This window comes from Podarcis filfolensis (assembly GCF_964270895.1).
Source record: "Podarcis filfolensis genome assembly, chromosome: 3".
Lineage (NCBI taxonomy): Eukaryota > Metazoa > Chordata > Lepidosauria > Squamata > Lacertidae > Podarcis > Podarcis filfolensis.
The window spans coordinates 110,896,070-110,911,422 of NC_139606.1; the positions used below are offsets into that span (position 1 = coordinate 110,896,070).

The window sequence follows — 15,353 nt, forward strand, 5'->3', positions numbered from 1 at the left end:
ACATACATATATTTTAAAGAAAAAACATGCTTCCAAGTATATTTTCCAGAAATGAAAAGCTAACGCACATTTTTGCAAATAGTTACAAAGTGTGCCGAAAGACAAGTAGATTTGAGTCAACATGTTTCTTAGACAGTAAAGTTTCTTTACCCCTTTCCATTTTCTTACATTAGCTGTGGCCAACATGTTCTCAGGATCAATTAGGGTACGCAAGAGCCCCATTAACTGAACAGCGCCCCCAAGCTCGGGGTCAGTGTCACAGATCATTTGCTCAATGACTACGTTTATGAGGAGAATGTCCTGAAACAAACAGAGACAAATTAGACACGCTTTCAGAAATTTAACAAAGGTAAATAGTATTTTTTTCCTTTTTTGGTGGGTGGGAGGGTAAGAATTGGACTCTATGACAGTTTTAGATTTTGGCTACCATCTCTCAGGGTACCAATTACTGAGCTTTGTGTTTATTGATGAGGAAGAAGAAGAGTTTGGACTTGATATCCCGCCTTTCACTCCCCTTCAGGAGTCTCAAAGCGGCTAACGTTCTCCTTTCCCTTCCTCCCCCACAACAAACACTCTGTGAGGTGAGTGGAGGACGTTTATTTCCTCTTGATTAAAAAAAAGGAACTTGTGGAGAGTTCACTTGTGATGTATATTTTTAGGATCCACCTTATTTTTGTAATTTTAAGTTGCTCAAAACAGTTTAGAATATTATGTAATATTGCATTTCAATATTAACATTGTGTTCTGATTGTTGTAGCCTGTCCTAAAGCCTTAAATTGAAGAAAGGGTAACAAATTATAATAAAATAAAATTGTAATATGGTGGTTCTTAGGTATTTTTTCACCCATGAAGTCATTTTTATTGCTATGTAGCCTATTGAACATTTTAACCGTTTGATATGTTTCTGCTATGCAGTGTTTTTGGAGACTGTGTGTTAAAGACAACAGATTTTCACAATGAACCCTTTACAAATTTAAGTTAATAGGCAGGGTTAACTGCCTAATGGCCACTTGCTACCCCAGATATCTATTGCCTTCAGGGACTGCCACGCTATTTTTGCTCAACAATTCACACACGTTTGCTTACACGTGGTTTCTTCCAGCAGCACGTGTACAAGAAGACAGTGAGGAGATGGGAAAGAAACCTAACTATGGAGGCCCAATATGACCTGCCTAGATTCTGACACACCAAAAGCCTTCAAACTGCCTGGTGACTCTTCTAGAGCTTCCATAAGAGAGCTTTATAAAAGCTAAATGTAAGAGTACCAGGACCCACCTTCTCTAGCCGCTGCCTCTGTTATGAGATTTGCAGCCAGATTACTGCTTCTGATTATTATTTGAGTTTTGTGGTTGCTCACAATTTAGAGACAGAGAAACGTTCAAGCTCCAAACCAATCAATCAATCAATCAATCAATAAATCTGGGACACCTATGAGACAAAAGACGAGGAGGAGTAACACTGCCTTGCCATGAGCAACCAACAGTGGAGTAGTAAATGGGAACCCAGTAGCCCAGGACTGATGAAACCCTTGTTGGAGAACACTCTTTCAGAGCGAACCTTTGTTTGCTAAATGAATCAAACATGTCAGGTGTTAACAGGTCAGGAAGCTCTCATGTCAGCCCAAATTATAGTTCAGAATACAGTGGTACCTCGTGTTACGGACAGGATCTGTTCCGGAGGCTCGTCCGTAACGTGAAATGCCCGCAACTTGAAGTGCTGCATCTGCGCAGCGTGATTTGGTGCTTCTGCGCATGTGCAAAGAGCAATTTAGCACTTCTGTGCATGCGTGAGCGGCGAAACCCGGAAGTAACCCGTTCCGGTACTTCCGGGTTGCTGCGGGATGTAACGCAAAAAGACGCAACATGAGGTATGACTGTACAAGTCTGTGATCTTAGACTGTGTGTGTGTGTGTGTGTGTGTGTGAAATACCAAAGAACACTACATTTTTTACTTAATAAAATAAGGGACATAGTGGTAGGACTGGCCATTGCCAGCCGTATCATATAAGCATACTGCATCTTTCTTACATCGTCACTCTGCTGGGCTTCCTGCATTACAAATTCCCGCACCATGGATGGGCTGAATTCTACCAGGTAAGAAAATATATCTGTAGCAGCAGATCTAACTTGCAGATCGTCCATGCCCTGAAATGAAAATCATATTAACAGTGAAAAAGAGGTATTATGGAGTTCGTAATGTTATACAATACAGTAAAACTTTGACTTCAAATATACAAGAGGATAGTAATTCTATTTCTACAAGCCATGGAGTACAAAAGCTTTCTTTATCATCCTCAAGAGTCTATGGCTCTGAATCTAAGGGTGTAGATTCACAGCCATAGACTTTGTTGCCTTGAAATTCAGGTAGTTAAACTATATGCAGGATTAGTGGCTATTTGTGAAGATGATGTGCTGATCCAGAGTTCCTGTGAGTGGATCTTTGCTCAAAGGACACTCCCACCAGAAAAAGGGGTGTGTGTGATTTTTCTGGAATCTTCCTTCCCCCTGCAGCCTCCAGAGAAATTGCTCCAGAGGGTTGGAGAACTCTCTGGAACAGCATAGCAGGTGTCACCAGGGTTTATAAGGGAAAACTGTAAAAACCACCTCTGCAAGGCCCTCTGCTGGATCTTCCACAAATGGAAGAGCCCTTCTGTTGGTTGAAGAGAAAGTCTGAGTGCAACCCAAGGTGATTTAAAGGATACAAATTTGAAAAAAAAACCCTTTCCCTCTGTCTGTTGGATACCTAAACATGACCACTGAATCTTAGTGCTCTGTTTTTTATACGCACGTATTTGTCACTTCAGTGATCACTGTATATTTAAATAAGTCATTAATCATTTAAATATCTATGAACTGTATCTTTCTCAAAGGCTCTGCATACATCAGAGACTGGTATTAGAATCAGTCAACCTATGAACAATTTGAAAGAGTGCAATAGCTCAAAAATGTAAAGACAAACCAACGAGACACCTCAAATCTTGCCTGCACTTTATCATTCAACTCACCATTACTATTTCAAGAGCAGGAAGAATTCCTAACTTTGCCAAAGTTTTGAAAAACGTGTCTCTGTTCTGGGGCTGCAATGTCTGGGAAAACGCACAAAACTCCTTGAAGAAGTTAACCTGCAGGAGGTGAAAGAAACATTTCAATACAGAAAGTGCCAGTACACAGCCAATAAGTAAACATTTATACAGTTTCAGATATTAACAGAATCTGAGTTTTAACTCAACACAAAGAACACATATTTCAAGCAAAAGAGGCAGCAGCATTAGCGCACTATTTCCCAAGGTAAAAGCATCCAAACTGGACTTACCAGTTCACGCCTTTTGTCATCATCTGTAGCTTCGTCAGTTAATTGTGCAAAAACTTCAGACAAAAACTTTTCATCTTCCTGTACAATACAGCAATTTTTACATAGTTATGACACAAAGTTCTCTATTTTATAGCTGCAATGCAAAATCAGGTTTTGTACTGTTGCAAGTTACTCTCTTATTTCATGTACCACTAAACTAATGCGACCACTTGTGCTATACTGCCTATGCTTTCACAGCTAGTAAGGCAGATTCCACAGATTTACAAGTCACTTTTTTCCTCCAGAGAGTCCCACTGCAGTAAGCAGCATTAGCTATGAACAGCATTGTTTCAATTTACCAAAGACAAGCCTATCAGTCATAATGGTCAACTTGAGCCCAATCAGTACAGGAACCTAGCTTAAGATTCTTTTAAGTATGCATACAATGAATTCAAAATACAGATGACTAGAGTTAGTAAGAAGAAATTGATGAATGAATGAAAGCAGACTTTTCCTGTCCCTGATAAACCTCTGCATCTCCTTCTCCATCCAGCTTCTTCAGGGGGAAGAGGATTCCTCCTCTCTCTCAGGTCTCTTTCCTCCCTCCAAGCTTCTTTGGGAGACAATGGAGGGAAGTAAAAGCCAATGAGACCAATTACACCCACATTATTGCCCACCCCTATAACTAGGTGTATGATCTGAATGTATGAGGCTTCAATTCAATCTGTATAACCTCCAACTGAGGTGCAAAAAAGTGCACCAGGAGCCCTACACATTTTTATCTGCCCTGTGGATTGTCTGAGGTATCAAAGTGGCACTGCTAATTTGCTGCTCCACACCAAATTTAATGAGTTTCAGAAGTCAAGCACTTGTGACTTCAACAGAACAATCCAGCCAGTGTTTTTGTTCCAACAAGAAATTTAGGACTGAGTTTTTACAATTTCTTAAGCCTTGCAAGTTTAGAAGTCAGTTGCAGACTCAACAGTGATAATGCTAGACTCATTCTCAATTGGTGTATCTGACCTAAAAAATGTAAAACAAAACAAAACAGTGAGTCGTATTATTTTAACCCTCTTGATAGTTTTCTAGCATTAAGTGCTGCATGTGTTGAGCTTGACTGTGAAAAGATTATATAAAAGATTTAGTGAACTAGGAGAAGGAAGTGGCAGGAACAGTGCAAGGCAGGGGCAATCCAAGCCTTTAAATTAAGGAGCTAAAAACATGTCATTAAAAAAAAAACAGTACAGATTAATGCCTCCCCCCCCCCCAATTCTCTCCTAATAATCTGGGAAGAGACAGTAACAAGACAGATATATTAGTGTTTACAAGTTTCCACCCATCTGGAAATGGTTCAACTGCACATAAGTCAATGTAACTTTGCTAAGCCAAAACACAGATGTTACACACTTTTAGAACTGGAGGTGGGTGGGTAACACATAAATAGGTCATAGCCATTTTTTGCTTCCTACTGTCCTATTCCCAAAATGGCCCACCATCTCATTAAAGTCTTCTCTGACACTGGAGTTTGCATGCTATTTTTAGAGATAGTCCAACTCTTAGAAACGCATCATTATATGAAACTGTCATAATGCACACAAAAAATCAGGGCCCGTAAGCTAGTGAGCTGCTTCTTATGCAACCCTCCTCAACCAAAGGTTAATGACTGTGTCACAAACTGTCATGCTCATGACATATATGGGGACATATCCCTTCATCAAATTGTCTCCTTCCCTTGGATATTTGGATACACAAGAGTCCAATGATCAAAGCTTACGAAGTACTGAATATCACTTTTACTTTAGGTAAAAAAAGGTAGAAGTATGTCAGTAATTAATTAGGCACACAGTTATTTCTTCATTTGGGTGCAGGGGCATTACTGTAGAAAAAGGAACTGTACTGGACAGTCTCAATATTAACTAGTCATTTCTCTGCAAGTTATAGCTTAAGTGTTTCTATTTGCTAAGTCTTTATAAGGACCCTGAAAGCAAATATAAAAAACACTAGTTAATAATGATTGCAGTATTGTCTATGGCAAGCAAAACTTCTCCGTACTCTGGTCATGACCTGAGTTTCGTCTGTATTTGCTTGCCCCCAGAAAGTAGGGGGAAGCTTTGAGGTTATGAGGACAACCTCCAAAATGGCTAACGGGCATAAGTGAAGATCCAAAAAGTCACACAAACTACACATACCGGTGTGTGTGCCTGTTTTTCAATCACGGCGTAAGAGAAATCACCGAAGCAGCTTTCAAGGTGTTTGCAACATGGCATGGCATGGTTATATATATGCCATGGTTGAAATATTCCTATTCCAACAAGGAAGTTAAAAATAATCCCACGGGCATGCATAAACCCTTGGGCTGTCTTCTGAAGTAGCTCTTTGGACCTCAGTTATCAAGTAATTCAGATGCTACTCATGCTTATTATATAGGTCCCTTCTACCTACTACTGCTCATAACACTACCAATCAGAAGAGTCGTCCAACATCTATTCATTTGGAATGCTTAGAGCTATGCAGGCAGCAAGAAACCTCAAAAAGTACACCAATTTCATGTTGCCACAGCAGCAGCAGCCAAGGACCAAAATAAAAGAAACTGTTTCCAAAACACAGTTGTTGGCAAGTATTGAAAATATCTCCTCCATGTGTTCTGCTTTTGGAAGACAAGAGGGAGGCAGAAAGGGGGAAATACCAAGAAGTTGTATTGTTTATGACATATTAGCAATTTAGGTGTTTATCCTACTCGATATCAAAGTACTCAAGTTACAGAATATTTAAAATCAAGCTTGAAGCATCAAGAACAACGTAAATCCATTTAAAATCTTAGAAAAATCCCACCCATTAAAATCCCCATCCATTATCAGTTTGGCCTCCACCCATAAAAAACCAACTCAAATAAAGGGCTTACGGCTGAGCAAAGGAAGAACTTCTACAGTTGTAAAACCGAGCAAGGGCCAATCTACATGGACTTCCATTACAAGCAATGGTGTGTTATTCAATGTAGTGCTAAGGCAAATATTTTGCCAGCCCAACAATTTCTTCTTGCACAACAGAATGCTGCCCCTCTCTTCCATACCCCAAGCCCCCTAAATCTATTGCGGGAGTTCCCTCAACCCCCTGAAGCAGATCTGGGGTCAGTGCAGGTTGTGCATGGGTGGGGTGGGGTGGGGGAGTCCCACTGCAGAAGCAGAATTTCTTTTGCTTGTGCAATTTTTTTAGTTGACTATAGCTCAGAGTCTTGAGCAGGGTTTCCCAAACATTGGTCTCCAGCTCGCCAGACAGAACAAATCCCCCTCTTCTCCCCCTGTGCACTGTTCCAGAGGTTCTCCCAACTGCTCCAGAGCCAACTGGGGAGTATGGGAGATGTGCAGTGGAAGGGGAAGGGGAAGATCCACTGTGCAAGTGGAAGTCCTTGCATGGGGCGTCTGCTGCCGAGCTCATTAGCTGAATCCCACTCAGTATCTCTAAACTAGGTCAAATGTTTTTAGGAGGAGGCATGCAGCACTTCACTATCTCATGAAGACAATAACACTCACTATCTAGGTGCAGAAATACATCTTGATCCGACTATTGTTTATGTCTGCAATATATGAACTGCCCCTCTAATGCTGAACCGCCTTGCATAAACTCTTTATACCACACATTTTGAGTGACTGAAGTATTGTCTTTAAAAAGGGCATTTCCACTCCGTTCCACAGCCTTTTTTAAAGTGTTCCCTAACATTTTATCATCTGAAAAACTGAAAGCTTTCCTCAACGTCTTTATAATCAAAGGTTTAAAAGATTTATCAGGGTACAGTATATCTTGTTGCACTCTAGGTTTGCGTTGCTGTTAGGTTATGCCCAACAGTGGGCATGAGTTCAACCACCTTGCTATCAACAAAAAATGACAATGACCCAAGTAATCATTTAGCGAAGATTTAGTCAACTTCTGTCTTTTCACTGGACAGGGTGAACTTGAAGATGAATTGAACCCAAGCAATTGCCTATGGATGACACACTGCAGGTGGTATGGCAGCCAATAAAACATTGCAACTAACACATTATTTTAAGAACCACATCACATTATTTAAATCTACTTTTGTTCTGGCCGTATCTTCCAAAAGTCTGTGAACTACCATATGCTGCCACTTAAGGGCTTAAGAGCAAAATGACAAGGTTTACAGCCTCCGAAGAGCTGGAATTCACTCGTTTTCATTTGGCTCCCACAATCTGACATATAAAAACTGCAAACTAAGACTATGTAGGAAGACAAGGTTCTATATTCTTAAATGTTGGCATGTGAAATGTTTTCTTCAATACATTATTTGTACTACAAAATTAGGAGTACCTAAAAATGAACTCGGAGCTCTCAAACAATAGTTCTGGCAGCTAGGGGGTTAAACAGAGGATTTGTCAGACATTCCCCGTTTGTCAGACCATTTAACTCTATTTTTAAGCTATTCTGCAAAAAGATTTCCTAAATCTAGGAGACTTATAACAGCAAATTCTAAATAAGATTATGCCAACAACAAAAAATGTTAACTAGAAGGATTGCTTTTTTATTCATGGGGAAGAGACTACAGAACAGATCAATGGGAAAGCCCATTATTTTCATGCAGCAGGTCCTGGGCTCAGTCCTTAGTATCTTCAATTAAGGTAGGTGGTGATACAAATATCTCTATGTGAAATGCTGGAGTTTCTTCCAATCACAATAGACAACACTGTGCTAGGTGGACAAAAGACAGCTTCCTACGTCCCCTACAGTCAAACCCTTGGTTTAGCTCTTTTTGAAAAGTTTCTTGGGATGAACAAGGTTATGCTCAGGAGATTCTTAATTTGTTTCCTGCGTATTTTAAAAATATTTTCTGTTAGAGGATTCACAGAAACAAAAAACATTAATCATAAGCCAGCCAAGAGAAATTATCGAGTTTGTTTTGGATTTAGCTTGAGAACCTTATGATCGTTGCATAATTTTATAGAGAGCTAAAACATTTACAGAATTAAAAAGCTGTGCCTTTCTCATGCAGCCTGTATAAAACTTTAATCAAATAATGTTACAATTTGAATATTACAGTTTGTAAGTGTAAGAAGGCTAATGATAGCATCTGTGAGAGTCGCTATTTATACTGCATTTCGTTTTTAATACAACACACAACACAGCTGCTTATAAGCAGGAAAAAACTGTTAACCATCTGCCACGAATAAGGCCACTGCTGAAAGGCACCTACCTCTCACATAACAGAATGAGCTGAACGTAATGTATCTGGTTTAGAAGGAATGCACTGTGCTTATGAAGAAGACTGTGAAATACACAACTGAGACATTACAGCAAAGAACAAAGCTAGCCAAGGGGGGTGAGGAGGAAGCACCAGAACTAATAAATTAGGTTTAAAAGCATGTACCACAAACAGCACTGAATTAAAGGCATGCTACGGTTAACCTCAAATCTCCAAAATGCAAGCCTTCCAAACGTCTAGTTTCACTTACCTGCAGCATACTGACAATCTCGACTTTGTTAAAGAAAATGAAAGATGTGAGAGTAGAAAGAAAATTTTCTTCAAAAACTGATGGTGTTGGCAAGATGATGTCCTGGATGTACTGTACCCTGTAAGTCTGATGAATCTTCTGCCTAAGTTCAGAGTCTGTTATGGGTATGACCTCTTTAAACTTTGCTGTTTTGGTCAAGAATTCTCTGTGCCTTTTTGGCTGAGCTAATGCAGGGTCATACTCAAGGCATCCCACAACATCCATAATGCACTCGTCTGAAAACATCACCTCAAAAAGAGTTGCTTTATTGAGGAACAAAATTCCTCGGATAATTTCATACAAATGATGTAAGCCTTCAGTATTTTCTAGGTTTTCACAAAGCTGGAAAAGCTGCAATAATTTTTTAATGTAGCCTTCATTTTCCAAAGCCAAAGCTAGTTTTTCTCTACGGATGGGCGACGAGAGAACTGAGGTAACTAGGTCTGCAATCTCTTCGAGTTTGTTAAGTTCACAAGTAGGGAGATCAATCAAATGGCTTGTTTCTGGCATTTCCTCAAAGCGCTCTTCTTCAGATTCATCAATGAGATCCTGTGTGACTTCCACTGAAGGGTCCTTACCTTGAACCTAAAAATGGAAACATGAACAATTGCTGACTCATTCTGAAACATACTGGTGACTGTCGGTGGCAGAGAAGAGGAAATAAATAATTTGGTCAAATCACATAACATTAATAGGCTTCTGCAAACTGACCAGGAATGAAATGTGGCTCTTGGGCTGCGCAAACTCAGGCTCTGTTCCTGCGGCAGATGCTGATAGTGCGAAAAGGGGAAAGACCTTTCTTGTGGCCCACCAGAGCTGTGCATATGAGCAACTGTTCTGAACATGACTCATTGGCAAAGGATCAACAGTTCTATTCACATCCCAACCCAGTAGATGTCATACAGGAGAGTCACATGCAGTCTATGGTGGCTGTAATTCCAGGCACAGGAGTACTCTGCTAGGAGACAAGGCAGCCCAAGTAGTTGGTTTAAAGCTCAGTCCTAGGAATTGGATGAAACTTACACATTATATTCCTATACAGGTGCACATAAAGCATTTTACGTAACATGTAGGCACACAGCAGCATGTTTTCAGTTACATGTTATTTCACACACACGTACATGTCATGGACCTTAGAATGCTTCTCCGAAGCATGAACTTGTAGCACTGCAGGCACATTTGCTGCAATGTAAAGTGCCTAGGAAGCCTAAAATATTACTATAAAAGGGGCAATTGAAAAACACCCGTGAAATGAGCAAGCAGGTAAAACTGTAAAATAAGCCTGTGCCCTGATGCCGTGAAGTTCTAACACTGTATCATGAAATTCTTCTACTGTGTTACATGTAAGCAATAATAAAGGTCCAAATAAACTGGGCCAGCATAACATTACTTCAATTTTCAAAGTGGGATTTGTAAATAATATGATTGGAATGAAAATGTGGTAAGTTTTTAAAAGATTAACCTTACCTGGCAAATTTTTTCCCAGATTTCATCACAGCCAGCTTTTTCTTGAAAACTCAGGGCTAAATCATAATTCTCTGCTTCTGACCAAACAATCAAAGTATCCTATTTCAAAATGAAAGACTATACTGATTATTTGATTCCATACAAGTACAACAGTGGCATACAATTAGGTTGATATATCCAACAAAACAACTTGGTGAAACAGGATACTGGTTTTTTTTATTTAAAAAATGCTACCTTTTTAGAGCTGCTCTTCATATGCCCTTTCACAATTTCCTATCCCAGCTTTTAACTAGAAATATTAACCCTCCAGTTTAAAGAAACAATAATATCTACAACTGATTATATATTATATAGATACCATTATTTTTACAATATAATTTACCATATAAATCACCAATGATCTACAATGAATGCAGTTGAATACTCTTTGGTTATGCATGCCTGGATAAAAGGCCAAGAGGCTAGCTATGTATTTAAGGACATCTATGATTCAATCCCTAGCATCACCAGATACAGCTGAGACACTCCCTGCCTGAAACCCTGGAAAGCCACTGCCAATCATTGTAGACAATGCCAAGCTAGACAGACCAATGGCCTGACTCAGTATAAGGGAGCTTCCTATGTTCCTATCAAAGGCATGCACAGAACCTAATAAAATTCACCCAGGAAGTATAATGATTTATCTTAATTGTCACAATAATATATTCTTATTCTTTTAGAAAGATAACAGCAAGAGGCAGGGAACTGCAATGTCCTGAAATGGGGGGGGGGGGGGGAATTCTCTGACATTATGAGTATTTGTGATGATCCAGATAGAATTTTGCATTTCTTTGTTTATAGAAAATTATATTATACTGTGAAGCCTTCAGCATTAAGACATGACACACAACACTAGCAATGAATATCTAGTTGATCAGAGAAAATGGGAAGTCACCTCACCTCTCTTGATTTTGCTCTCTCAGAGATACAAGTTCTCGAGCAGGCAGAGACCATTGTTTATCATGTTCATGAGGATACAACAGGAGTTGAAAAGCTTGCATGATATACCACTTAACTAGTTCCTGAGACACAACTCTTATTTTCAACACATACAGCTGATGTATTTAGGATCAGAAAGCCATACTGTAAAGGGACAGAATCTTAAAACCACCCTCTCACTGAAGCAGCGTTAATTCAAAGTCATTAAAAGATAGATTTCTATTTTTACAGAGAGATTTGCAAGTTAATTATTATCTTGCCATCTTTCGTTCACAGGATCAGGATAGGTCAGGAAAGCTATGAAGAAAAACCCCTTTCCTAAAAAACATTTTAAAATTAGTGGGAAATGTTTAATTTTTATAACTTTTAAAGTGTACAAAAGCATGCCTAGCATACATTAAAAGACTGATATTAAACAACCTTAAAGAAATGAGTACCAACTTTGAACCACATTTTTGAGAATGAAGTCTGCCCACTTGTACAAATAAAAATCATTTGTGCAACGGGACTTCTTGTTTTAATTCTGTCTCCTCCAGCCCCCCAAAATCTGCAGTGGAAGGTCCCCCGACCAATGTAATTTAATCAAAACAAAAGACAAATGAAACTTAGTTAACAATATTGTTGCTTTTATTATTTCAGGCATTTTTGAAATGCAAACCCATGGCCAATATTAAAGTAATTTCTGTTAATGCTTGAACTGGCAACCCAGCTATGCTTGTATGAAGACGTTTATATAATCATCTATGATGATGCATCAAATCCCATCTTTGGGATTTTGGACCCTTTCCCAAAATACATAAAAAACAATGAAATACCACCAATATTTCCCAAATGCTTCTTTTGGTGGGGTGGGTATTAAATTTGCTTCCTGTCTCCTGAATCAGACCTGTTTCTACTAGTTGAAAACCTTCGGAGGCAACTTGGATACAACCTAATATTGCAACTGCATTTCATAAAACAGCCTCATATATGCTGCCATAAGAGCTAGGACAGAGTGAAAAAGGAGGGGCTCTTTACTACAGTAAAAATAAACTATATGTTTACTACTAAATTCTTCTTCTTCTTCTTGGAACTAAAAAGTATGCAAGAGTTTCTATATATACGTAGAATGATTGAAAAGGATAACAAGTGGCTGTAACCTGTGTATTTTTGAATTTGTCTTCAAGCTTTGCTAAACCTATTTATAGACAAGATTTACTTATTTCAGCCCTGATCCTTCATTCTATTCCATGCAAAACGGTTCCTGTGCCAGCAGAGTTCTAATGAAGTCAAGTGAAATTTTCCAAAGGGACAGAAGCCAGGTCACCTTCTATGGATCCAACTATAAAACTGAAACCCACAATTGTCTTCAGTGACACAAGCCTCACTGCTAGGCATATAAATTTTTTCCTACACAGTTCCTTTCCAAAATCCTCATATTTCATATCTCAACACTCAGTGCTGAACCTCTTGTAGCTTCCTGAAGATCCAAAGAAAGTGTTACATTTTCTGAAATTCTGCACCAGCCAGTTTGAACCTTCCCCCTAAGCTTATTTATTGAGGGACAGATCCAGCCATGGTAGCAGTGCCCTAAATGAGATTTGGAACATCTGCCTATCATGTCAGGCCACGTTCTCAAAAATATTTATCACTCATATTCTTTGTGACATTCTTACAGAGGAGTCATTGTGAAAGGGTTTTTTGTTTTAACATCATACCAATTCAAAATACACTTTTTATCCATGAACTCTTTGTTCTCTAGAAAGTTAATGATGCAATAAGGCTCTTAAGTCACCATGTGTAGGTTACTCTGTAAACCAAAAGGAAGTCTACTATGGGATTACACACTCTCTCTGTCTCTATATATACACACATACATAGTAAATAATAATAATAATAATAATAATAATAATAATAATAATAATAATAATGGAATTAGGAATCAGTTTTATGGCTGAGTTCAGACAATATTTCTTGGCGTCATGAAACATGGGCTGTGAAGCTGGGGGCAAGTATCAAAACTGAGCACTTTGCCTTCGTCTCATGCGATGGCTTCAGTGCTTCATTCTTGCTTTGCATTAAACTTGAAGTTCCTAATACATCTCAGTTGGAAAATTCTTGTGTAAAGTCAGGTAGCTAACCAAAATAATAAGACAGGATGCAATCATAGTTTTATGAAGATGGGGAAGATTATCCAAAACTGTTCTATGGCTGTAACTTTAATCAGTAAGCCTTTGCAAGGAATTAAACTCAAAAGAGTAAACGTATCTGGGATATCCCCTCCTGCCCCCCAAATTAATATACTAAACTTAATTTGCAATATGGGGGAAATGGTGCAGTACTTATAACAGACTAAGTACTCCTTAATCATTCCAACACTAGAATGGTCAAAGAAACATGTAATCTAGCTTTTAAAGTCCCGTCCCCTCAGGTTCCTTCCTTTCTGTCATAGAATGCACTCGCAATTAAGTAGTGTGCCAACTCTGTGCAAACAAGAGATTTCTGTACAATGGCAACACAGTAGATACTTATAGGAAAAAGCTAGTACATGCCTGCTGTTTTTGATATGCAGTGTTTGGATTTATCTTCGATTCCAACAAAAGCGAACCTGAAAAAAGAAGAATTACAGTTAGGAACCTATGTGAAGTAAAATGAGTTTTATAGAAATCAGTAATCTATGTTTCAGAGCACCACCCTCCAGTCTAACAGTTTCATACAAGCAGTGATGAAAGACAGCAGAGATAAACACAAAATCAAAATACACATCTGCAAGTCCATTCTAATACCTTGAGAGGCAACTAAAAGCAAATACAACTACGCCATATAATTTTTCTTACTCATGAAATAATGTATTCTTATCTTCTTGAGGTGGCTGACATATATTCTGTTCAATCTTACTCGACTAGGAGTGATCGCCAAAGAAGAAGAAGATATTCTGCTGCGGTATATTCATAACACTAAACTCTTTAACCCTAAACTTTGTATTATGTGTGTGTCTAAGCAGTCATGTATCGTGGCAACCGCTCGAGTAATCTTTTCCAGCCCTCACAAGGTTTATTTAGCACATTAACACCTGTTCGTTAGCAACGTTGCCAATACATTTTCTAAAAACAGCTTTCCTGATCTTTAAAGAAAAAGAACCCATTACAACAAGAGTTTAAATCTTTGCTACAAATATATTGCAACAAGGAAACTTTTTTAAAAGAGGCCTTCATACCAAAACATACACACACACACACACACACACACATATATATATTTCAATGGGAGGCTTATAAAGATTATAAAGGCTTATAAAGACTAACTAGTAACTGAGCTATTCTAAAAGTTGAAGTATTAGCACACAAAAAACCTTTTGAAACTATGTTCCATATTATTTAGACATCTGTCAGAGTAATGGGCCCGGTAGCCTTAAGAGGCAGGAATCGAGAGAAAAAAGGAGGGGTCTCCTTCCCCATCGTAGGCACTAATTTCACCTAAGGAAGTGTTTAGGGTTTTTTCTCTGTAAAACTGTCAGATGAAGAAGGACCTGAAGAAGACTGTTCAACGTAATAAATTTCGTTATCAAGTATGAAGTGCCTTTGAATGGGTCATCTCATTGGGATAAGCTTTTGAGCCAAGCTTTCTAGAACTGCAAGGAATTTCATGTCTGGACAGGAAGATGGAAGTGGAAAGACTAGTGGTTTTTGGAAGAGTAACTCTGATTCCACTGCAGGCCTGTAAACAGCCACGGCCTGGTCATCTACTAGTAAGAATCACCTGAACGAAGGTGACTAAGTAGGGAAGCTGCCTCACCTCCCCCCCCTTAACCTTTCAGCCCCTTTCTTCTTATGACAGAAAACAACTAATGTTTACCTATGGGGGGGATGGGATTACTAATGACTTCTGCAACCTTATGGGGAGGGTACTAAAGAGAGGGGGGAGAGAAAAGAAGAGAACTGTGATCTGTAAAGGAGGGCAGGCTTGCAAGAGACAAGAACTGAGGGAAGAGAGTGGCTAGAATCACAGATCTGTGGAGTTGGCAAAGGGACCCCAAGGGTCATCTAGCCCAACCCGCCTGTAATTATTGCAACTATTGATATTGTTGCAGGCAGGTAATCAGCAGCGCCTGCCAGCCTTTATTTTTCCCCCTTAATA

The 15,353-nt window shown here is 39.0% G+C and overlaps 1 protein-coding gene across 2 annotated transcripts in view; it reads right to left on the bottom strand.

Moving 5' to 3' along the window:
* The window catches only part of PPP4R3B (protein phosphatase 4 regulatory subunit 3B), a 29,435-nt gene that overhangs the window by 13,207 nt on the left and 875 nt on the right, over positions 1 to 15,353 (bottom strand). Inside the window, exons 2-8 of one of the 2 annotated variants that reach the window (XM_083605080.1) lie at positions 13,769 to 13,824; positions 10,260 to 10,358; positions 8,754 to 9,377; positions 3,313 to 3,390; positions 3,005 to 3,121; positions 2,028 to 2,144; positions 169 to 300 (exon numbers count right to left, since the gene is read on the bottom strand). In XM_083605080.1, coding sequence (XP_083461206.1) covers positions 169 to 300; positions 2,028 to 2,144; positions 3,005 to 3,121; positions 3,313 to 3,390; positions 8,754 to 9,377; positions 10,260 to 10,358; positions 13,769 to 13,824 — 1,223 coding nt within the window. Of the gene's footprint in view, positions 1 to 150; positions 301 to 2,027; positions 2,145 to 3,004; positions 3,122 to 3,312; positions 3,391 to 8,753; positions 9,378 to 10,259; positions 10,359 to 13,768; positions 13,825 to 15,353 lie in introns of both variants that reach the window. The other variant, XM_083605079.1, reaches the window with a different exon arrangement.